Raw genomic sequence first — 24,647 nt, 5'->3', positions numbered from 1 at the left:
CACATATTTAATGTTGTCTTACTTTGAGTCCCAACATTTGAGACTTCAATATTTTGACGTCCCGGGGATATAAGGTACCTCTTTATAAATAACATTGTGGACGTAATTGTATTACATTTCTTTTTGTTTGTGGTATTCAATAAATTAATAATGTAATAAAACCTACTAAGAAATACTCCGTATATCATATATTTAAGTGATTCAAACCTCTTACAATTTAGTCAACACCTTATCATTTACATTCACTTTAATATGTTTTCATCATACTTATGTATTAAGTAAGATAAGATGAATATGTATCATGGTAATACAGATTTCATGTGTAACAAGTAGGAATATTGAGGTTACTTTGTATATGATGACTAAGTATCAATATAGTTGGAGATGAATTCAATTGAGTTTGTTGTCAATTGGTTTGATAACCACAAAGTTTAATGTTCAATTCTTTATGAGAGACGTTTCGATTTGAGTCACTCAGATAAACAACTTAAACTGAATTACTTTCTGGTCACTATAATATGTTTCAGTGTTTCACGTAACATAATTTTAGTCAAATGACATATTTAAGTGACTTCAAATTATAGCCAGCACGAGAACACAACTTTTTTCTATTGGACCGCATAGTTAACTGGAACCATGCTTAAAACATTAAACAATTCGATTTAGGAACATTAATCATATTCATATAGATATATTGTTGTGATTTAAGATAAAATGATCTGATTTAATTTTGATAGGAATGGTTTTTCAAGTCTAATTTTTTTGTGCAATTTTTATTGTTAAACCTGAAAAGTAAATAATTTGAACAAAAAATTAATTTTCTATTTTATGTTTTAATTTTTAAAAATTACAAAAAATTTCATGTTGCTAAACATATCCTTTTTTTTCACCAGCTACTAATCCAGGTCGACAGAATCTAACAGCAGGAAACCGGACATCACAGATCGACGGTGCACATTCCTCAGTTATGGCAGGAACACTACATAGGTTAACTAATAGTTCAGAATAAATATTTGATAACTTTAAAACTATGCGCTGTTATTATTGGATATTAAATGTAAAAGTAATAAATATTAGCATTTTCAAATTTGTATTTGGATTTTGGATAATAAATAAAATTGTTGGGTTTATGACCCTGAAAGACTAGACATGGACGTGAGTAATTTGTCCTCCATTACTGTTTTATTTATGGATAATTGAATTTTAAATTTAAAAAAAAAAACCGGATAATTAGTAAATAAATAGATAATGGGACAATATTATTAATGATTAAGGTTCTCTTTCGACGTGGGACCGGCAGGTAAACCTCCTCGTCCACGTGGGGCCCTCTGCATATTCCGCGCCTTCCTTACAGTTTCTCATTCTCGTAACGTCTGTCCTTTTTGACTTTCCTGCCCTTTTTCTCGTCAGAAAACGCTGGGGGCAATATCGTAATTTAGCAGGGGTCCATTTTCACACCAGTCAAAACGGTCAGCCCAATTCTCTCTCTCTCTCTCTCTATATTCAGAAAGTGGGCAATACATCATGGCCGAGAAGCAAGCCCTCTCTTTGTAATGCATGATTGACGTGTTCTCTCTCCTACGTGGCGTTCCGCGATTGGTCCACTTCATTTCCTCGGGATCAGTAGCCGGCTGCAGTGAAAGCACCATCCCTCATCAATTGAGAAAGAAGAAAGAGAAAGAAGAAAACAAACACACACACACACACACTCTTTTTCTCTCTCTCTAGTCTCTACTTGAATTTGTGTTTTCTCGCTCTAGAAATTCTCAATTCAGCGATTCACCCATCTAATCCGCCTCTACAATGCGTGATCTTTCTGCCCACTCCGTTTTCTTGGGCTGAATTCTTGAAATTCCGGCGAGTTTTCCGAGCCGAGTTGGGCGGGGAAAGAAAATCAATGATGCATGCAACGGCGGTGGAGGCTAGCTCGGTGCATGGGGTTGGTGGGTTCGCGCAGTTGCAGAGCTGTGGGGAGAGCAGCGAGGAGGAGCTCTCGGTGTTGCCACGTCACACCAAGGTGGTTGTCACGGGAAACAACCGTACGAAGTCGGTGCTTGTCGGGCTTCAGGGTGTGGTCAAGAAGGCTGTCGGGCTTGGAGGATGGCATTGGCTGGTAATTTTGCTTCCAAAGTTTGATTCTTTAGTAATGTGAATGTTGGTTTCCAGTTTTCTGTTTCTAATTTCATGTGTTGTCTCTTTGTGTAGATTATAGTGTTTTGTGATTTCAGATTCTGCAATTATGGTGCATTTTGCATTTCTATTTCTTGTTTTTACTTTAGCCCTTAATATAGGTACTGGAAAGTGGTCAAGGGTTTGCTTTTTTTCTCAGTGGATTTATAGTTTAGTGTGCTTTTCTAAAATTGCAGGTTTGTTAATCAATTTTATGAAAATGCTTTTCTTGTAGTCAATGATGTGGGAACTTGATTGATTCTTTTTGCAGTCTGTTTTTAGTCTGGGCTCTCTCTTGTTGCTAGTCTTTATTTTTGGGTGACTAGGAAAACCGCAACCACTTCTCTAAGACTCTAGAGGTATGCACCGGGTAAACTCTGTTTTGGGATTCTAGCCGGAGAAAAATCAATTTAGATTGCCTATATCTCACGTACTCAAACCAAAAAGGCTAATAGGCAACTCTATGGGAGTTGAGTTGTTACCCAGTCAACAGCCTGACCAATTTGGTTCGTTGGGGTTTCCCACTCTTGTTGCTTGTCTTGATTGTGTCTTTCATAGTCTCCATCCTTGTTGAGGTTAAATCCTCACACCATTGGTTCTTGAGCGCTGTTCGAGTGGTTTTTGTATAAGACCTGTCTTACCCGATTGATTAATTGATGGATGTATCACATATAGTTCTTTCCTTGGAAGGCCAGGCCAGCTCCTTTGTGTTGCACCAAATTATGTATAAGAACTTAATTGTTCAAGATTTGTTCTTTAGTCTTTCACTTTTTTCCTTTTTTTTGTTCCAAGCAAATCTTGATAAGTTGCTACTTTTCTTTGCTCTATAAACTCGGGTACTATTTTATAGCCCATTCTTGATTCTTGATATGCTCTTTAATATTTACTGGAGTCCAACGCAGATAACTGTTTGGCATGCTAAAACTATAGGTACTTACAAATGGCATAGAGGTAAAGCTGCAAAGAAATGCATTGAGTGTGATCGAAGCTCCTACTGGAAACGAGGATGATGATGACCTTGAATTTGAAAATTTCCAGTGGAATGGTTCAGATATGGGTGAGTAATGAAGTTTGCAATCCTACTTTGTATCACTTTCTGCAGATAGATTCTAGTTTCTGCATTTTCCCTCGAAATTTCTATTTCATAAAGTGGATTATGCCAATCATTTCTGTCTCTCTCCTTCTCGCATGCCACTTATTATATGTATTTGGCATTCTTTAGCATCCGATGACACTCAAAAGTCCCATAGATCAAGGTATCGCATGCATAAATCATCTGGGTCGTCTCACAAGACTCTGTGCCGCACTCTTTCATGTGATGAGCAGTCCAAAGGATCTGTTTCGGCTCCTAGGAGATCCACGGTACGGGCAATTTAAACAATAGCTTTATGTATAAAGTTCAATACTGTTGTACTAAAACTATTGCTCGTGCAGAAAGTTGACCTGAGCAAACTCGAGATGACTGCACTGTGGAGATACTTGCAACACTTTAATCTAGTGAGTTCGTTATTATTATCAAATGCTCGGAGATTCATATGTATTCTTAATTGATTTTAGCACGTTCTCTAAACCTCCCCCCCGTTACTACTTAGGTGGATGCCATACCTAACCCTTCAAAAGAGCAACTAATCGATGTTGTCCAGAGGCATTTTATGTCACAGGTATTTCACACTCGATCCGTTTTTCATGTCCTTAAACACGTTAGCTTTGAAACCTCGTTTTGCTAACAACAAATGTGCGTGTTTTGTGGGTGAAGCAATTGGACGAGCTGCAAGTGGTGGTGGGGTTTGTTCAGGCGGCGAAGAGGCTGAAGACGGTCTGCAAATAAGTCGAGGAAGTTATGAATGGGCGATCTTGTTCCTGACACTAACAGAAGTATCTGCAGAAGTATTATATATATATTATCCGTATTATAATGTCAGTATATACTGAATGCTGCTGTTTATCCTTCCTGTTTTTGCTTTTCTAGGGTTTTGTAAGTTTAGGTTATAGAGAGTTTCTCAGGTGTCTTGTAGGGGTAGATATATTATGTAGATAACATTTGACTGACTAGAAATGTTGGAAGCCTTCTGGACTTAGCTTCCTAAGTTTGATTGAACATGTCACCCACCAGTTGGATGTTGTGTGGGCTGTTCAAATGTATATTCTGATATTCTGATCATCATTCTATCCTCCTTAAACTTTGCCTTCCTAAAGTGTCAAATGTTTTTTCTTGATGCCAAATATGGTTGTCTTTGGTTTTATTAGGGTTGGCCTAACATAAACCGGGATATTAAATATGAGTAACGTCTACTGAAAATTTGGCGGTGTGGGAAAGCACATATGTTATTCTCAAATTTGTAACTTTATGGTTACTAAATCAACAATGTTGGGACATGATCTCCCCCTAGTAGCTATTTTAGCAAGGTGGTTGGTGATTGTGTCATGTTCCCTATAGAAATGGCAGATGTTAATGTCCCTATAGACAAATAGGTACAATGTTTATTAATAGACAAGAAGCTACCTTGCTATAGAATTTCCCTTGCTGGGTGATCCAAGGTTACACGAGAGCCCAAAGGCCTAAAATAATCAAGTAAGAAATTAAATACTTTCTATAACAATTGTTGGGCTTTTTAGCACTAATGTCTGGTTTTGGTGGATGATAGGCCTCCTACACCATTATCAGAACAACTTTAGCAATGAGTTTTTGTTATTGATTTTTGAGCTTCTAAAAAAAGATGCAAGTTTGTGTGTGTTGTGTGCACCAACACTAGCTACCAGCAGTTGCACAGTTGGCGAAATCTAAACCATTGATCTCAAGTATTCAATGGCCCAGATCTGTCCACACGAACGGGGTGGATTCACATGAACAATGGCCTATATATAAAAGCAGCACCTATTTTGGTGAAGCACAAGCAAAAATTGTTGTGTTAGCTAGGGAACAAAAGAGCAGTCATAAAGCAAGAAAGAATTTCACCTACATATAATATAAATAACCTAAAGGGGCATTTTTGGGGGTATCATTATTATTGGCATAATTAAGAAGCCAAAACGATGATGAAATGGATCATGCATGGTTAAAAGCTTTGAATAATTGTAGTTTGAAAGTGGCACAATACATAATAGCTCTAATTAAAGTCCCTAATTACATTTACCAAGCCATAAAATTTGACACTGTTATGCTACAAGATGATCATGATCATATGATTCATATCCATCAATCAATCAAAAAACAAACCCAAAAACATGGTGAACAACATATATAATTGAAATCCTAGTAGCCACACCATGCATGTTGTTCGTAGGTTTACCAAGAAAACACCAAGACATGCATATATATGTATATCCACCTTCATCTATCTGTTGGTCAAAGATTCACTTTGCAGATTCCTCTCCATTTGGAGGATTCATCATTCACTTTGTACATCTATCCTACGTCATTGCTTTTCACTTCCACCACTCAACAATTAAGCATTTAAGCCACTAGCTACCTCAATCACCAATCATATGTTCAGTGGTTTCTGACCTGGACGAACTATATCCTAGATCTCATGAACCTGTCCTTATATTCTGGACTCCATGAACTCATAGTTTATATACACATGATTTTAGTACGTACCATGTATATATGTACAATTACAATTTTACAAGAAATTTCTAGATCTAATAAAGTTCTTTAAATGAAGGAGAGACAACACAGATAAAGCATGCACGCCCGTAGTTGAAGAAGTCTAAAATCAACAACTTTTGTTGTGTATCCCTACATACTCCTTCAAACTAGGCAAACTCTTATGTCACCCTTTTTATAAAAGTGCAACTTGGGTATTCTAAAATTTGTAATCACTAAGCAATTGGGAATTTCTCTAAAAGTATTAAAGTGGTCGCTCTTATAGACAAGTTAGACGCTAATTTGTCCACACAGACTTAGCTCAGTTCACTGGTTCAGTAAGCAGTATTTCGGTAAAAAAGATCAAAGTTCGCACAAGCTTAACTGAGGGAGTGTTTGTAAAGAATCTAACTCGTGATCTTCATATATGAGAATTATGCTTCATCTGCTCGTTCAACATTTGTATCTTTTATATGTCTAATATAAAACTTTAGTTGGCAAAGTAAATAAATAATGATTCGTATTCGTATTACTTATAATTTTTAATATACATGTTGAATTGTTTATCTCAGTTCATAACAATTCATCTTATAACTTTGTATGGGAAGCTAAGAGAAAAAAAAATCAAAATTTTGGATTAATGTTTTGTCTATCACGTCATTAAAAAAAGTTAGTCTTTTATTTAATAATAACCAATAAGCAAATTAGAGTAAATTATGAGTTATTATCTTTCATAATTATAATGTATGGTCTTAAATTATTTTACATAATTAGTCATAAATAATTTAATTACTGATCTATTACATATTTATTTAAAATATATTTTTTTTAAAAGAAGAATAGCGAGAGTGCATCCTTATTCTCCATTACGTTAGTGAGTTAATGCGTTGCACCAAACTTTAGGCAGCAAAAATCCGACACATAGGCTTATAGCCTCACCAACCAATTTGCTTTCAACAATGGACACCACTTTAATTATTATTATTATTATTATTATTATTATTATTATTATTATTATGGAAAATATATTTTAACTTTTCTCTTCTTATTTTTTTTTTTATAGATTTTTTTTTATTTTACTTTTGTTTTAAAAATATATGTTCAACGTTAATATCAACAAAAAAAAAATAGAAAAGAAAAAGAAACGAGATCTATAATTCAAGGTTGTTAAAGATGTTTCCATTCAACCTAACAATTTAAGACAATTGGTAAGCATATTATAAATTAGTCTTCAGTGGTAAAAATACCAAATGTTACATACAAAAAAAAAAAGTTTCATACTCTGATACAAATAAAGTAAACTTTTTAGTCAATTGATTAATTAGAATACTCTAATTTATCACTACTTTTAATGATGTTTTTTTTTTTTTTTAAAATACTAAGAAGAAAATCAAAACTATATAAATTTTGATCTCCTAAATCCACAACAAAAATGATGAATCCCAATAGGTCGGACTCAAACCATTACCACTATCTTATTAGAATTGAATATGTGTCAGGTAAATCATATTTCTCATTCTGTGTAATAATTTACAATAATCATTAACCACATAACACCCAAAAAAATTGAAAAAATAAATCGTACTAAATAAATTTTCATATACAATAATATATTATACTTCACCTATTTGCCACCCATTCACTACCTCTACGGAGTAATTCTTTTTACAATTAATAAACATACACGACCTATGAAAGATTCATTAATTTACAAACAATCTACCACTAATTATATTTCTTCTCCCAAAAGATTTTAACTTTTAATTTCCACCGTTAAAATAAGAAAAAATATTAGTGTATATAATCCTTAGCTTGTAAACAATGCAAGCAGCCGTCAGGTGTCCACAATAGAATTTCTACGCTACTGCAACAAAAGATGGATGTTCCCAGGTATCCGATCCAGGCAGCCGACAATAACAAGATTCTAGGAATCTTATTCATAGGAGGATTCAAATCAAGGTTAGATCAGCGCGCAGAGGATTATCCAAAGATAGATTCAAATTAAAGAAGATTTGCAGAATTTTTATTTTTTAAAAAGGGGGTATAATAATATAAGGTCTTATATTGTCAATAGATATTCTTAAGCTATTTTAATTTATAATATTCCATGATCTCTACTTTCATTTGTCAATTCCTCAATTGGGTTGAAATGATAAATCTCTACTATATATTGGCGGATCTACCGTGGAGGCAACTGCCCCAATTCCTCCACCCCCATCCCTTTATATACATTGTATGTATAGACGTCTTGTATATAGATAGATAACTTATAAATATTAAATTTACATAAATTTAACCGAAGGATGAGTTAGCTTAGATGACAATGTATGTATATGATTTTTTATTTTTGACTGATTATGCATTTTTCATCCCTAATCAACAATATTGACGACTTGGCTTTAAGTATTTTTTAAAAAAAAAAAATATCTCACTGTTGGTTTTTAATCTTTCGCTCCCACTGACGAAGATTTCTAGATCCGTCTTAAAGAAGAAGAAATAACAACAGCTATATGAATGAGATGTAGATGTTTGATTATTAATAGCATATTTGTTTGGTGGCACAGCTCAGGCCATATATATGCTACATGAGGCCTATGTACTAGACAATATAATAGTGGTTGTGAATCAGAATTGAGAAGCTGATTCTTAGGGTACCAGAAATTGACCTAAACCTTAATGCATTCTTATATATCATATCCACACCCTATAACCATATATGTCTGCCCTACTATACCCACGTACCTCATAATATATACGATTTATATTTTGTGCGCACTGCGTGGTCCACTTGCTTGTACTATTTTGGATACCCCCTCCCCCCTCCCTCCCCACACACAAACGTTGATATAGATATTAATTCTTAAAGACATGATTATATTCTTCATTATATAGACATAAAGAAGATTATAAATTCTTCTAGAAAGAGTCTTAATAAATTTATTTTCTTTCTGAATGAAGAGGGAATTGAAGTCCAAAACTATTACGGGAGAGTTTGCACAAATCATACAGGAAAAGTTAATAACACTAGAAAGATCGTATGTCATGAGCTCGCATGAGAAAGTATTAATTAGCAAGAATTAAATTTGTGACTTTTAATATAAGAATTATGTTCCGCTCACTCAGCCACTCATTTTGTATTTTCTTTAAGATATAAAACATAATCAGGGACGGAGCCAGAAATTTGGTTGGGGGAGGGGGGAGGCGAAGTAGGGACGGATTTAGAAATTTTTTTTAGTAAAGACGAAACATTAAAACAAAAGAGATAATTTAAAAAAAAAAATACCTAAGAAATATAGTTGTAAATATTGTTGGATATGAGGGAAAAATAAAACACATCGAAACTTTATAAAGATATTCATAACAAAATATGAAACATAATTAATTTGATAAAATAATTTGAATAGAAAATACATTATAAATTACACATCTCATTATTAAAATAAAAGAATGTTATATATATATATATATGTGTGTGTGTGTGTGTGTGTGTGTGTGTGTGTGTGTGTGTGTGTGTGTGTGTGTGTGTGTGTGTGTGTGTGTGTGTGTGTGTGTGTGTGTGTGTGTGTGTGTTAAATATTTAAAAAGCTATTAAAAATGTGATTTGTTGAAGCCATAGGGGAAGGAGTCAAAAAACTGTAAAACTATGTGTGATATTAAGGATTTGAACCCTGGTTCGCGGAAAATATTTTAAGGGGAGTGGAATAAAAATTTCATGGAAAAACAATTACTAGGAAGATTACTGGGAATTTTTGGTTGGTGAAAAAAAAATACTGGGAATATTAATTCTATTGTTTGGTTAGATTTGGGATGGTAAGGAATAACGAGTATAAAGACCTATATGTCCCTACAAACTAATAAGAGTAATATAATTAAAAAAAGAAAATAAGGGTAAAATAGGTAATTCATATCACTTTTTCTTCCCATTTCCTATGAAAAACAAAATCCTTGGTCCAACCAAGGATTTTGTTTTCCTCAAATTTGAGGAATTCAAAAATGAATTCCATGAACCAAACATTAGAAAACAACATTTTCCTCCCCTTTAAAGAAAACATTTTCCTTTAGAAAACATTTTCCATGAACCAAATTCGTACTAAATTTTGTACTATATATATATGTATATTATAATACATACAAAAATTATATATGAGGTGAGGGTGGGGTGAGGGGCAGCTGCCCCTTACCCCTTTGGCTCCACATAATTGTGTTTCATATATTTTCGTAAATAATAATTTTTAATTTTAAAAGGAACTTGGATCATGCCATCAATCTTTGGCACTTAAAACGATGAAGTGGTGGCAATCTCCTTTTTGCTGAAGTCACCCGCCCATATTTATCTGCAAATCCAGATCCTAATTTCCAAAATTTTCTGTTCCTAATATGATATTATTAAGATTTAATTTGTGATTTTCATCATTCATATTAGTTGTAAAACAATATTATTGCAAAATCATATTATTGGTTGTATTTCTGTAATCATGATTGACAATGCTCTTATTGGTTTTTTTTTACGACCTTTGCCCTCTTCATCCACATTTGGATGACGAAGGGTTTCTCACTCGATTGGGCGAAGAAGTTGACATGGCTTTTTTTTCCAAAAATTGGGACGAAGAAGGCATTGGCTTCTCTGTATTTTTTTAAATTTAATTTATTTATTGCCAGATAAGTATTTTTACGGGGTATCTTTATGTAACTAGCTTGCTATTTGGTTTAATTGCATTAAACCGATGAGTAAATGTATTTATTTATAAAATAAAAAGTTCAAGAATTTAATTTTTTTTTTGTATAAAATTTAATGACCTATTTAACCCTTCATATTAATTCTAAAAGATACACACAAACACTACATATAAATATATAATCATACAATAATCCTAAGACATTTTTTTTTCTTGATCCATCATATCAATTCTCATTAATTAATTGTAGTGGTGCATAATATCTTGAAAGTATTATGTCATATCACTATATAATTGATAAAAATAGTATAGATCACTTAAGTTGTTGTATACTGTTCTAATTATTCTTACTTATCAGAACAAAATTAAATGGAATGTTAGGCACAAATTAAATATACCAAAATCCTTCTGGGAGAATTAATGGTACGGATCACACTCCATGAATTCCACCCAAATTTGCTTGACGACTTGGATTCTTCTTTTTATTTTTATAGAAAAACCATGCATATATATTGCTTATTATATTGCATATTATAACTTTAGTCAAATTAGTCGAACAATTGACTTAGTAACACAAGGTTATAAGTTCCTCTCAGATCGATCTGTGTATTAACTCTTTTAGTTTGTACTGATTAATACTTTTGTTGGCTAAGTCACAAGATAAATTTTACTTAAAATATAATGTATTTTTGGACGGATTTTTCTGTAAATTAAATGGTACATGAAATACAGAAATATATATATATATGTAGTGGAGATGATGCTCATCATTTTGCCAGCAAATATTCCATCTCCATTAAGCCAAGCAAGGAGTCCCATCGCCGTCGAAGCTGAACTCACCACACTCCCAATTCAACTTTTTCTCATTAGTGGCCTTACGCACATCGACTTTCTATCAACTAACCAATAATCCAACTAAAATTCAGCTTCTTATACAATAACTCGCAAGTCGGTCACATAGAAGACATAAACCACGTTAAAAAGATTCATGTGTGATGAACTCAACCAAAAGAGCGTTAACAATAATTAAACTTGTCATGATATTTAAGCACCAAAATCATATTTCATACATATTTTCAATCACTCTTTTCGACCACCCCGCCTTCTAACATTCACCTCTAACATAACATAGTAATACAATTCTTTAAACTACAATTAGTTAAACATTAAAGCCAAATTAAGTAAAGTAGTACGGAGTATTAATATGTAAGCAAGGAAATTGGTCATCAGCATCAATCATTAGTACTTTTTCTAGAGGTTATGGGGTGGCCAATGGCCATGGCGGATTCCATTAACCACAAAAAAAAAAAAAAAAAAAAAAAAAAAAAAAAAAAAATCCCTATTGGAGGTAATTAATTTTGTAATTTAACAATGAGTTGAGGCCCGTATGCCTAACTCACCTCATCACTTTGTAAGATTGCCTCTGTCTACCTCCATTTTGATAGAAATTAGAGTTATCTGAGTGACATAAATCAATGATAATAACCCTAACAAATTAAAAAAAAAAAATTTGATGTATGATGTTATCACTTTTTATGTTGAAAACATATATCTTTTTCAACTTACTTCCTAACAAATTTGAGACGTAACAAAAAATATTGTTACTAACTAAAATTGTCACAAATTTCAATGTAAAATAAAAGGAAAAAAAAATTGGTTGGTATATATTTGTGTTAGCTTGTATAGTATGTTTTCTTTAATTTTTTTTGTATACTCACAAATTCTTTATAATTTTATCATTTTTATTTTGTCTTTAAATTCTAAAATTGTTAATACCGTTAAACAGCATGTGAAAACCTACCAAACGCAGCCTAACTATAAGAAGATAGTTTTAACAGACATGCCGGTGTTTAGGTACAAACGCATTTGATGGATTGAAAGAGACATGCTTTACATTGAATTCCTAATCAAAATTTATTGCCAAAAATCATAAAATTTTGATTTATTCACATTTTCTGATCAACATCAAAAGTTAGGTTGAAGAAAATTTACGACTTTTCAACTTTTTCGATCATAGTTGGTCGAGACTGAAAAGTTGTTAGAATTTTCAACTGCCAGTTAAAAAAATTCAAACTAAATTAACATTTACAAATTTAGAAATGTGTTTTCATGTTCCATACGATGATGATTACAAATTAATTATATATAATAAAAATGTTTCTTGAATAAATTAAAGAAATTGATTTTTTTACGGTGTTTTATCTGTTAACTGGTTTATATTAAGGACGAGATCATATTGTTGTTGGGTAAGATTGTGCTCAATGCTACATTTAATTAGGAAAAATAATAAATATTTCATATTATTTTGTGGATGGAGTTGCGTAAAGAATAGTGTGGTGGAAAGTGGTACAGTTCTAAATTCATGTTAATCCATCTCATGTTGTATAGCTTCACGCATCTATACATATAGGTATTCGATTCGTGAAGAATTCATGAACATATAAATACATGTTGTGCACTTGTGCATATAATATATAATAGAGTTAATTCCTTGGTAATACATTTATATAGGTGGTAGTCCAGTTTTAGTCATTTTTTATCAGAACATCCTAATTTGATCATAGTATTATTGTGGCACGATAATTTTTTTGGGTCATTTTTTACCAACAAAATCGTTTAAATGTCGTTGAATATAAAAGCATTTCGGTCTCAATTATAAATTAAAAAAAAAAAAAGTAAACATAAAACTATAGCACGTCATCCCACTTTGTATAAAAAGATCAAAATGCCCTTTGTATTTAATAACATTTCAACAATTTTGTTGACGGATAACCAAAAATAGTAATGCCACAATAATACTATGACCAGATAATGGTGTTCATATTAAAAAAATACTAAAAGTGAATTATCACCTATAAATCTTGAATCAGAATTGGAATTAACTCTATAAAATAATAAAATAAAATAAAAATAATAATAATAATAAAAGGTTATCTTGTTTAAGAACTCCATCGAAGTTAGTTGGACAGTTGACTTAGTAATTACAAGTTTCAAGTTCAACTCATCATGCGAACGATTTACGGTCTACTTCTTTGTAGTTCTGGATAGAATCACAAGATAAATCTCACCCAAAATACATTACCAATTTTTCTATAAATAAAAAATTACTCCGTATTTTTTTTAAAAAAAATACTATTTCCTTGATCTTTTAAACTTATTTTTTAATGTCACCATTTAACACAACATTATTAATTAATAAAACTGTTTGAAAGATTTTATATTAATAAATTATCCGTGAATTAACTTACTTTTATAAAGAAAAAAAAAATTATATTTAAGATTTAATAGTGTTTTTTTTTTCAAGTGTGGCAAAAAATGACACATTTTATACATGTGCAAAAAATTGATAACAACCTCAAAATTATCTCATCTAAATTCATGTAATTTTATTTTTGCACGTAAAATAAATGATTCAAACGGTCTATATATGTATCCTATCATTTTCCAATCAAAACAAAGCAACCTCAAAGAAAAAGACATTGTAATAAAACTAGAAACTCATTTTTAATGTGGCAACGGGAAAGATCAGATGTGCAAAAGCCTCAATTTAGCTATGTGTATATGTGCATGAATATATACATATGTGTATATATGCTAATTAATCTTTTTTTTTTTATCATATATATATATATATATATATATATATATATATATATATATATATATATATATATATATATATAAACCTTGAAATATGGCACAAAGATTTACACTAAACTTCATAATCAGTAAAATCTACAAAAAATTTTCAAAGATGGACAACTAACAAAAACTCATAACCCCCCCACCCCAAAAAAAAAAAAAAAAAAAAAAAAAAAACATGAAGTTTGTTTCAAAACGTCCCTTTTCTTTTCTAAAACCCTATTACTTTCCTATGCCTGACCTATTAGTTCATCCCTTCCGGCGGCGGCAATCGAAAGTGCATGATGAAATCGGAGTGGAAAATAAACCAATACTAGAAATCCATTCTCCGGTCCCGAAAGGCCTATTGCCCAAGGCTTGATGATCCTCCCATCTTTGGCATAGCAGCGGATTATCGGTATTGGCAACAAATGGATGATTGAGTAGCTTATCAGCAGTCCATCTAACGTTTGGGTTTCTTTCGAAACACTTCATCAGAAAATCATTGGCATGATCAGATATGCCGGTTGGGATTTGAGGTTGCTTGAAGGCCATGTCTTGAGCTAACTTATCGTCGTTGTTACCGTTACAGAACTTCCATGGCGATTCTCCGGTCATCATCTCGGCCACCATGCACCCTATGGCCCATATATCCTTAGGCGCCTCGTGCATGCCGCAAAATAGAGATTCCGGGGAGGTGTAGAGTAAAGCTCCCCGGTGACCTCCCTCTCCGGCGACCTTAGATAGCCGAAAATCGCCTATCTTGAGCTGATTCAAGTTGCATCCGCACCTACATGGGAAGAGAAGAATGTTGTTGGGCTTCAAATCGCAGTGGACAATCCCGAGACGATGCACCTCTAAGATTCCCTTCAAAAGTTGATAAGCATATAGTGAAGCCTCCTCCTCCGGGATGAATCCTTCCCTGGAATTCATCCATCTCTTGAGTGTTCCACCAGGAGCGTACTCCAGCAGAAGATTGTACATAGTGTTCCCATGCTCTACGCTCGTATCCTCTCCTAAACAATGAATTATATAGGGACATCTTTGCAACTTTCTCAAGATTTGCCCTTCTCCCCAAAGTGAACTTGAAAACTCAACCTTTGAAGATTTTGCGACTAACTTCATCGGAACACTGAAAGTAGGTGGATTATAATATTGAGCAAGAAACACAATTCCATGGGCTCCCCCACCAAGGAGTTCCAACTTTTCGCAAGGCATAATGATGATGAGTACTAAGGTTCGTATATAGTAAGATCGAAGATGATGAAGAATTGGAATTGATGATCCATCAAGTATTGGATACAAAAGTAGTATTATATAGGACTTGGGATAATCTCTCAGTCCAACTAAGTTTAGTATTGTGTAACCTCTCAATCCAATTAAGTATAGTATTAGGAGAAAAAATCAGTAGAAAATTATTACATTATGATGCAATTTTTATTTATTATTTATTTTGGAAAATAAATAGTTATTAAATTAGTATCCAATTATAATTTTATACGGAGTATGATTCACCAAGATTCCTGTTTCCTGTCATATTCTCTCTTCCGCGAAGTTTGGACGCTATATAAGGCCACCTCATCACTTCCTCCATACCATCGGAAATTCTTACAACCGCTTTCTCTCTCTATAACGTTCACTTTCTCTCTCCTTCGCACGGTAATGGCGCTTCGTAGAACCCTAACGAAGCGCCTATTCAACTGTAAAAACGCCGACTCCGCTGATGCAGTCATCTCATCACTCCAACACTCTCCGGCTGCGGCCGGAAACCGCCTAGCTCCGGAGAGTGCTGCCAGACTGAACTTCCACAGAGAGCTTCTCACGTCGCCGGGCGGAACGGTCGGTGGATTTTCCCGGCGGTTCCTCCACAGGAGAGCGATCAACCAAGCCTCAAAACCGCCGGATTTTTCCTCGGTTCCAGTCGGAGATAAGCTGAGAGAAAAGTTATGGCTGATTAACATTTCCGGCGATAGACTCCGCCTCGACGGACTCGTTCCCCCTCCGCCGGTTCCGGAAGACGTGATCGGAGGAATTTCAGTTAACGATGCGAGGAAGATTCTAAGGTCTTATCAACTGCAGAAGTTGATATTGAGGATCAGAGAAATTCCGGTTAACTCCGTCTCGTATTCGGAGTTCGTTCAGATTTGCGGCGAAGTTTGTAACAATAGAGAGCAAGGTCTGGAGTTCGCAAAGACGTTGGATCAATCCGGCAGCGTTATTGTTCTCGGCGACGTCGTTTTGCTCCGCCCCGATCAGGTAAATGACCTAATTTCATCATAATTTTAGATTTCTAGTTTATAAACTTATAATAACTGCATATATTCTTGAAACGATGAGTATATAATGTATTATATTATACAATTTGATCAAACAGGTAGCAAAATCTATGGAAAAAATGATTTCTGAATCAATCGCGATGCCAAACGACCCGAGAAGGAACGAGCTTGAAGTGATGGAGAAGCAAAAGGCCATGATAGACCAAAAGGCCCAATCATTAGTAAGAGGGGAGCTATATTGTGGGCTGGGCTTTCTTGCTTTGCAAACATTGGGCTTTATGAGGCTGACTTTCTGGGAGCTAAGTTGGGATGTGATGGAGCCCATTTGCTTCTTCGTGACCACCCTTCACTTTGGGCTCGCCTATTCCTTCTTCCTAAGGACATCCAAAGAGCCCAGTTTTGAAGGGTATTTCCAGAGGCGATTCAAAACCAAGCAACAAAAATTAATGAAGATTCATAATTTTGATGTAGAAAAGTATAATAAGCTCAGGAATGCGTTCTACCACATGGGTGATGATTATCACCTTACTCCTGCTTGAGTGTACATATAATCAGTTTTCAAGCTATAAACACCATTACAAGTATGAAAAATATAACCAAATTTCAACTGTTTGAATTTTTTGTCAGGTAAACTGATTTATCTCCTTGTGAACATCTATTAATGTACACCTGTAAATAATGACTACACATTTTTTTTGCCACTTAGAAAAATATGAACATGCTAAAGCAACAATATATTTACAATAACTTTGAGGTCCTTGGGGAATACAACGATCATCCTTCCTCCACCCCACTATAAAAGAATAATAAATAAATAAATAAATAAATAAATAATAAAAACTTGGGCCAACTTGGTATCACATAGTCATATTCAACTTGGACTAATTTAAAGTAAAAACACTATTGAACTTTAGTAAGATGTCATATTCAACTTGGACTAATTTAAAGTAAAACCACTATTGCACTTTAGTAATGAAAAACATCTTAAGCTCTTAATGTATATACAGTTATCAATGAATATGAGAATTTTTGATATATCAAATCATAATGGGTATAACTTGTAAGGTGTTATAGCTTGATGTCCAAATAACTAGCAGAAGCTAGGTATACACAAGAAAACCCTACATATACTTTGAACCAAATGGATGAATAGAATGTAAGAAATATGAATAGGGTGGTGAAAGCAATCACTACTGCAAAATTAATCAAGCATTTTGCAGTGGAGAGTTGTTCTTCTGTTCCTTGGTGAGGGAAGTGGCCATTGGCAATGAAATCAGAGAGTAACCGATCTTTGGACTCGAAAATCTCCATTAACCAAGCTCCAACACCCTCCGATTCTGGCATCACCTCGATCGGGATGCGCCTGACGTGCATGTGCACTTCGGATGGATCTACTCCAAACACATTGTCGATGAGAGAAGGGCATCGGTTCTTGTATGCAATTGTTATGTCGTAAACTGCCAAATAAGCAAAAAGGCGAGAAGCATTAAGTCAAGAGCAGATTGACAGACTATGGCCCTGTTTGATAAAATAGTTAGCCTATCAACCAATTTTGGCTTATTTGACCACTATTAATTGTTTGATTGGGTTAAAAAATCAATATAAGTGTTTCGTTAATTAGCTTTTTGTAACTCCAAAATGCTAAAATTCAAAAAGTTGCTCAAAGTAACTTTTTCAATTAGCTTTTTGAGAAAAGAAATTTTGATAAACAACTATCACCTAACAGCTAATTTACCAACACCTTTCTACAATCAGTTAATATTATCAACTAGTTATACCATCTAATTAACCCAAACAGCTAACAGCTAACAGTCATTTACCAAACAGGCCCTATAAGATACAGATGAATTGACATAAGAAAAAGAACCTGCATCCAAGGAATGCCTCAGAGTATCCAAGCAGGCAGTGAAGCCCTTTGACTTGGGGAGCAGCACGTTCTTCATCACTGGAAATCCATTTTCAGCAGCAAATTTTTGGCTTCTAATGCACTTTTGTTCACTGCAAACAAAGAAGAAACACTTCAATGCTCGATAGTGATATACGTAGCTTAGTGCACAGCTGTTAAAAATTGAATCTTTAGCAATGCTTTATTATTGGTGACTGTGAGATTAACGTCACAGAGATTCCAATTTCCAACTAGGTAGAGGAATAAAATCAAGAATCCAAGAAAACACGTAGAATACAATACTCTGTATTATCTTGTAAAGCAAGGAGAATAAGAATCTCTTACGTGAAATCAGTTCCTTCTGGAAACACAGCTAACCACAACGGATCCTGCGGGTTGGTAAAAGTTGAAAGCATCGACTGCATGACAGGTTCGTCCACTTCCCATTTCCTCTCCAGAGGGATGAACTCTAGGATATGAAATCCCCAACCAAAGATCGGTAATTTCATCAAACTTTTCTTGAGTACATATTTCATGTGACCCAAGCATCCCTTCCTCAACGCTAGATCCCACAAGTACATCCAATCCACCTCGGTTCTGTGGTTGGCAATCAGCAAAACACGCTCCCCTGCTGGAACTCGATCTCCCGAGAAAATCACTTTGGTTTTATTTATCTTCTCGAACAAAAATGGCCATAATCCTAGCCAAATGCCAAATAGAAGAGAAACTACTTTCCTGCTACAGTTAACGCTGAAAGGGCGCAAGAGTAATACTGCCACGGGCACAAAGTATATCAAGAACATCAATGCAGTCGAAAGGAGAACGGCTAAACATATCACACCCCTAATAATTCTGAGAGTACTCAAGGGGCAGTGCTTGGACCCTTCAGTGGACTCGAGGCTCGTCATGCTTTCTTCACTGTTAAAGCCTAAGATCTGATGGTGTTGCAAAGTATGTACCGGATAAAGTTCCTCATTCAATTCCAACAACCTTATTTACCAGTATAAATTATACGAACCCCCTTATCTGCAATTAGTAAAAGATGAAAGCTGGTGAGAAAAAAATATAATGCAAGTATCTTTTACAGTGAAATTTCTAGTGGGCGATCAACCCAGGACCCAAAACGAAGAAATAATACTGGCACCAAAGGGAAATTACAGTATCTTGCTTGCTTATAATAGCTATTCATCACAAGAAGATGCAGATTAATTCTTTAACAATTTGTGTCTAATTCTAGACCATAGGTCCCTCGTGGACACATTGGGTGCAGGGTGTCAAGAATTTCCTACACCATTGCTGTCCTCTTGCTGCAGGGCATTCAAGATTGGTAGAAATTAGACATGAGATGAAGGGAGCAAGTAAGGACTGTTTCTTATCTTAGGCAATTCAATTATTCAATTGCCTATGATCCAACAACAAGACTTACTGTTTACTCTCTCTATGATTAACTTACCACATTTCAACTCATGTGACCAAAAACATCCAAGGCCCACCTTTAGTTATACCCCAAGAGACCAAGAACTTTCCAAACATCCAATCAGTTCAAAACCAAATCTGACATCTCTCAACTCCCTGCATCTTTTTGTTCATAGTACCCCTAGTCCTAACTAACAAAGCTACCTTATATAGACTCAAATTCTAAATATAGTGGAAGGAAAATCCATAATTTTGAAAAAAGTCCATAACTTTTGCAAGGTAATATAGAACAGTAAAATTGTTTTCAATGTCACTTCAAAGAAAATAGACAACATTTTCAATACAGCTCTACTTCAAATACCATTAAAGTTTAGCAGCAGTACCTTGTTCAAGTATAAACAAATAAATTGACCACTAATACTAAAGGTAAAGGCTTTCAAGAATAAAGATTCCCGACATACATCAGATCCAAGACAGAAGAAACCCAGATTTTATGTTGGGTTAATGCGGAAAAATGAAGCAACCCAGATAAGTAAACACATACACAAGACTAATCATGACCCGTTCTCTTGAAATTCAATCAAAACCACTTGAGCTTTCTGCATGTGCATTATCAGCAGCATTCCATACGAGACAGACATACACCCATAGATACAGATATGGATATAGATACACGCGTAGAGAGAGAGCGAGAGGGAGAGAGAGAGAGAGAGATAAAGAGAGCGGAGGGATCAAACCTTTTGCAGAGTGCATCGAAAACGCCGAAGGCAAAAGAAGCAGCAGAAGAGAGGGAGGGAATAAGAAAGTTGTTCAAGCAACGAAAGGGTAAGCCGTAAGCGTCATCTTAAATTCTTAATAGTTATCTTGTGTGGTCAAGTACGACCAACATTTAATCATTCTTAAATTAAATATTCAATATTTACTCAAAAAAATATATATTCAATATTTCTTTTGAATATTCAACATGTTTCAATGTTGAGAATGTATTATTATTATTATTATTATTATTATTATTATTATTATTATTATTATTATTATTATTATTATTATTATTATTATTATTACTACTACTACTAGTAATTCACCCGCGCGGTGCACGGAAAAAAAATTATGTTGTTATAAATATAAATAAAAAATAGAAAAATTAAAATATTTTAAATTATTTAATATAATAATATTTTTGAGCTTCCATTGGTCAAGTATTTATTATTTTTATAGAATACAAAATTACAATTAAAATTAAAATTATAATTATAATTTTGTATGGTTAATATAATCTCTAATTATGTACATATTCAAATAAACTTATAGAGATAATTTACATAATTAGATTGATTTATTCTTAATTGTATTTCATCTATATTATAATTTTCACAATACAAATAATAACTAAGATAATTACATTTGGAAAGCAAATTTCAAATTTTGTATGTGTAAATTTAAACTCTAATTGAACACATTTTTTATATGATTATATAATATATAGCTATTTTATTTTTCAAAAGTATATTTTTTATATGATTATATAATATATATCTATTTTATTTTTTAAATGTTGTTTCTTTTTATAATAAAGGATGTTGTGGCATTAATTATAACATTAATTATTTCCCAAATCATATAGCTTTATTATATAAAGGATTATTATTATTATTATTATTATTATTATTAAAAATAAATTGTGATATGTTAAAAGTAACTACTATTAAATTTTTTTTGTGACAGGAGAAATTCAAGATTCTGTATTGGATAAAATTTAATTTGGTGTACTTTATTATTAACTTTTTATAGTAATGGTTATGATACATTTATAGCATTTTTGAATTTTCCTGATTAACATAATAATTGCTATATATTAACATATATGAAGTTATACTAATATGAAATAAGCTTTCAAAAAAATGAAATAAATATTTATGGTATATAATTTGACTCGTTTGTATAAATTAATAGGTGTCGAGAATTCGATTTAAAATTATTGTTAGTTTGAAAATTCTGAAAATAATTTTTAAAGATTATTTTTCAAAATTTTAAGTGTTCAACTGTCAACAAAAAATATATTGTAGATTTGTAGTTATAGAAAAAAAAAAAAAATTGACGAAAAATGTTAAATTAGATTTTTAATTTGAAGACATTTTCTAAGAGTTAATATCATTTAAGGTCCTCCGAGTATAGTGGTTTTGCCACATTTAGTCATAAACTTTCAAATTGACCATCTATGGTCTTTCGATTTTCAAATTTAACCATTTATAGTCCAAGTTAACCACCCATAGTCCTTCAAGTTTCAAAATTTAACAAATGGTGGTCCTCTTGAAAGGACCATGGTTGGTTACAATTTAATAGTTGAAGGACCATAGGTGGTTAACTTGGACCACGAATGATTAAATTTGAAAGTTGAAGGACCACAGATGGTCAATTTGAAAATTTATGACTAAACGTGATAAAACCAGTATACTCGGAGGACCTCAAATGGTATTAACTCCATTTTTCTAAATAATGTCAAGTTTTTTATCTATCCCTTTTTGTCATGCTTGGGTTGCTCATATACTCCTTTATCTTCGTGCCGTCTCAACCTGGCTCTTTGCCCAAGTCAATCAAATCCAATTATCCAAATATGTATTCATATCCTTTTTTTTCTTGTTTAATTTCTACTAGTATTTGCGCCTGTGCGTTGCACGGAATGAATTTGTTATAATATTTTATAAATATTTAGATCGATATACAATTGTATAAATTATAACATCGAATATTATATAATATAATTGAAGAATTGAGTTGCACCGATTATGTTTTCTGATGTTATCAATGCTTGAATTTGAGTAAATAATTGCCCAATTAATAGCTAACGTGTAGATATACGCATTCGGTGCTGCAACTTTAGAGATTTTATATATCAGTGTTTAGAATTTGTATTAATTGGGCTAATTAGCTCGTTGTCTAGCAATTCAGTTATAGAAATTATTTATACGGAAGATATATTTTCTATGTAGATATATAGCAATTTTGTCATCTTTATATATAAAAAACCATAATATTAATGACTTGAATTATACATTATTGAAAATCTCTTTGTAGACAACATTGGTAGTAGTAACACAATTTTATTCATCCTCGTCTAGAGTTAAAATCACCAAACCATCAGGATGGGTGACTCGGGAAAAAGTCACATACAATTAACCGTGATTAAAGACTGATTTTTTCAGTAATAACTCAACGTGAGTTAGTGTTTGACCCTGACTTTTGTTGATAGTCGTGGCATATGCGAGCATCAACATGAGTTGTTTTCGTTAGAACTTGAAGGGCAATCTCGTATCAGAAGGGTGAAATACATTTTAATTGAAGATTTTACTTTTATTAATAGTATAAATATAGATTGGTGTCAATAATAATTAATAAATTATTATTTCCTTATAAAATTACATAAAATTTCAAATGGATTTTCTCATTTATTACGTAGAATTTGTTTCTGTTATTCTTACAATTATAATGGTTTAATTATTCTCAGAATTTGATAACCATTTTTCTTTTTTAAGTTGACTTTAATTTGTGATAAAAATTCATTAGATATTGGTTAATTTTCATATAAAATTTTGTTACCAATTAAGCTTTATTAATTTTTTTTATCAATTAATTAATATTCACATTAATATGGGCGGAAATGTTGAAGATGCGAATTTTACTTTTATTAATAGTATAAAGTAAATAATAATTAATAAATTATTATTTCTTTATAAAATTACGCAAATTTCGAACGAATTTTCTCATTTGTTACGCAGAATTTGTATCCATTATTTTCACAATTATAATAATTTAATTATTCTCATAATTTGGTAACCATTTTCTATTTTTATGTACATATTGACTTTAATCTGTGGTAACAATTCATTAGATATTAGTTAATTTTTATATAAAATTTTGTTACCAATTAAGCTTTATTATTTTTTTACTAATTAATTAATATTCATGTTAATTTGGGCTGAAATGTTGTAAATGAGGATTTTACTTTTATTAAAGTCATTTCACTAAGAACCTGGAGCTTGTGGTTGAGTGGAAGGGACACATCCATCCTTATTAACCAAAGGTGAACAACTTTAAATCTCCAGGCCAAAGCATAAATGATATTGCAATAATTAATTTATTTATGATCATTGGTGCACATATTTGATTTATTTATTTTTTCTTTAATTATTCTCGTTGTAAACATAAATGATATTGCAATAATTAATTTATGATATTTAGCAAGTTGTATTTTTTTTTTAAATATAAAATTTTCTCATGTTTAGGGATTAAAAAATATTTTAGAATTATTTTTATTAGTAAGTAATTTTATTTTTAAAATATTTTTCAGCAACCCAAACACTCCATTAGTCTATAATAAAAAAAATGAAAAATAAAAGTTGTTTCATTAAGAAAATTAAAACTAATTAAAGTAAATCTAATCATGCTATATTTATTTATAACTGTATATTAATTTCATTTTGAAATCAGTGGTTAACATCTTTGAATTATTTATTTTTTTTTCAACTATTATAAACAAAAATTATGATATTTATCAAATTGTATTTAAAAAAAAAAAACATTTACACATGTTATGAGGGATTAAAAAATATTTTAAATTATTTTTTATTAGTGTGCATTTTTATTTTAAAATATTTTCCAGCAATCCAAACACTCCCTTAGCCTCCCATCAAAAACGGATAAAGAAAAGTCATTTCATTAAGAAAATTAAAACTAATTAAAATAAATCTAATCATGCTACATTTATTTGTAACTCTATATTAAGTTTATTTTGAAATATTTGGTTCACATATTTGAATTATTTTTTTTTCTTTAACTATTATAAACAAAAATTATGATATTTATCAAATTGTATTTTTTAAAAAAAATATAACATTTACACATGTTATGAGGGGTTAAAAAATATTTTAAATTATTTTTATTAGTATGCATTTTATTTTAAAATATTTTGCACTAATCCAAACACTTCCTTAGCCTCCCATAAAAAATTGATAAAGAAA

The 24,647-nt window shown here is 32.3% G+C and overlaps 4 protein-coding genes across 5 annotated transcripts; 2 read left to right on the top strand and 2 right to left on the bottom strand.

The window, feature by feature from the left end:
• The first annotated feature begins 1,545 nt into the window (after positions 1-1,545).
• Positions 1,546-4,364, top strand: LOC109149547. Of its 2 annotated transcripts, none has more exons than XM_019297358.1 (6): positions 1,546-2,143; positions 3,100-3,226; positions 3,392-3,531; positions 3,604-3,666; positions 3,762-3,830; positions 3,926-4,364. In XM_019297358.1, the coding sequence occupies exons 1-6, from the start codon at positions 1,898-1,900 to the stop codon at positions 3,995-3,997; spliced, it is 717 nt and encodes a 238-aa protein (XP_019152903.1). In that variant the 5' UTR covers positions 1,546-1,897; the 3' UTR covers positions 3,998-4,364. The 2 variants fall into 2 exon arrangements, with proteins under 2 accessions (XP_019152903.1, XP_019152905.1); XM_019297360.1 differs by having other exon boundaries at positions 1,551-2,113.
• A 9,958-nt stretch (positions 4,365-14,322) lies between these two features.
• On the bottom strand, positions 14,323-15,177 carry LOC109149211 (mitogen-activated protein kinase kinase kinase 2-like). Its single transcript, XM_019296872.1, has one exon. It carries the CDS (start codon positions 15,175-15,177, stop codon positions 14,323-14,325), a length of 855 nt encoding a protein of 284 aa, XP_019152417.1.
• Positions 15,178-15,628: 451 nt separating this feature from the next.
• On the top strand, positions 15,629-16,950 carry LOC109149544 (calcium uniporter protein 4, mitochondrial). The gene is made up of 2 exons (XM_019297354.1): positions 15,629-16,308; positions 16,427-16,950. Exons 1-2 carry the CDS (start codon positions 15,715-15,717, stop codon positions 16,865-16,867), a joined length of 1,035 nt encoding a protein of 344 aa, XP_019152899.1. The 5' UTR covers positions 15,629-15,714; the 3' UTR covers positions 16,868-16,950.
• A 366-nt stretch (positions 16,951-17,316) lies between these two features.
• On the bottom strand, positions 17,317-20,469 carry LOC109149542 (probable 1-acyl-sn-glycerol-3-phosphate acyltransferase 4). The gene is made up of 4 exons (XM_019297350.1): positions 20,367-20,469; positions 18,559-19,239; positions 18,196-18,326; positions 17,317-17,785 (listed from the first exon to the last, which is right to left on the bottom strand). The coding sequence occupies exons 2-4, from the start codon at positions 19,119-19,121 to the stop codon at positions 17,397-17,399; spliced, it is 1,083 nt and encodes a 360-aa protein (XP_019152895.1). The 5' UTR covers positions 19,122-19,239; positions 20,367-20,469; the 3' UTR covers positions 17,317-17,396.
• Between the last annotated feature and the right edge of the window lie 4,178 nt (positions 20,470-24,647).

This window comes from Ipomoea nil, unplaced genomic scaffold, assembly GCF_001879475.1.
Source record: "Ipomoea nil cultivar Tokyo-kokei standard unplaced genomic scaffold, Asagao_1.1 scaffold2159, whole genome shotgun sequence".
Taxonomy (NCBI): Eukaryota; Viridiplantae; Streptophyta; class Magnoliopsida; order Solanales; family Convolvulaceae; genus Ipomoea; species Ipomoea nil.
The sequence above is the reverse complement of the archived record's forward strand: the minus strand, read 5'-3'. Positions and strand labels throughout refer to the sequence as shown.

What these genes read in the sequence shown, in the direction of transcription:
- LOC109149547 (XM_019297358.1), top strand. Translation starts at nt 1,898, where the DNA reads ATGATGCATGCAACGGCGGTGGAGGCTAGCTCGGTGCATGGGGTTGGT. An exon ending in CGGCTCCTAGGAGATCCACG is followed by an intron (nt 3,532 to 3,603) that starts GTACGGGCAATT and finishes TTGCTCGTGCAG; the next exon opens with AAAGTTGACCTGAGCAAACT. An exon ending in ACTTGCAACACTTTAATCTA is followed by an intron (nt 3,667 to 3,761) that starts GTGAGTTCGTTA and finishes GTTACTACTTAG; the next exon opens with GTGGATGCCATACCTAACCC.
- LOC109149211 (XM_019296872.1), bottom strand. Translation starts at nt 15,177, where the DNA reads ATGAAGTTAGTCGCAAAATCTTCAAAGGTTGAGTTTTCAAGTTCACTT.
- LOC109149544 (XM_019297354.1), top strand. Translation starts at nt 15,715, where the DNA reads ATGGCGCTTCGTAGAACCCTAACGAAGCGCCTATTCAACTGTAAAAAC. An exon ending in TTTTGCTCCGCCCCGATCAG is followed by an intron (nt 16,309 to 16,426) that starts GTAAATGACCTA and finishes TTGATCAAACAG; the next exon opens with GTAGCAAAATCTATGGAAAA.
- LOC109149542 (XM_019297350.1), bottom strand. Translation starts at nt 19,121, where the DNA reads ATGACGAGCCTCGAGTCCACTGAAGGGTCCAAGCACTGCCCCTTGAGT. An exon ending in CCAGAAGGAACTGATTTCAC is followed by an intron (nt 18,327 to 18,558) that starts GTAAGAGATTCT and finishes CTTTGTTTGCAG; the next exon opens with TGAACAAAAGTGCATTAGAA. An exon ending in GAGGCATTCCTTGGATGCAG is followed by an intron (nt 17,786 to 18,195) that starts GTTCTTTTTCTT and finishes CTTATTTGGCAG; the next exon opens with TTTACGACATAACAATTGCA.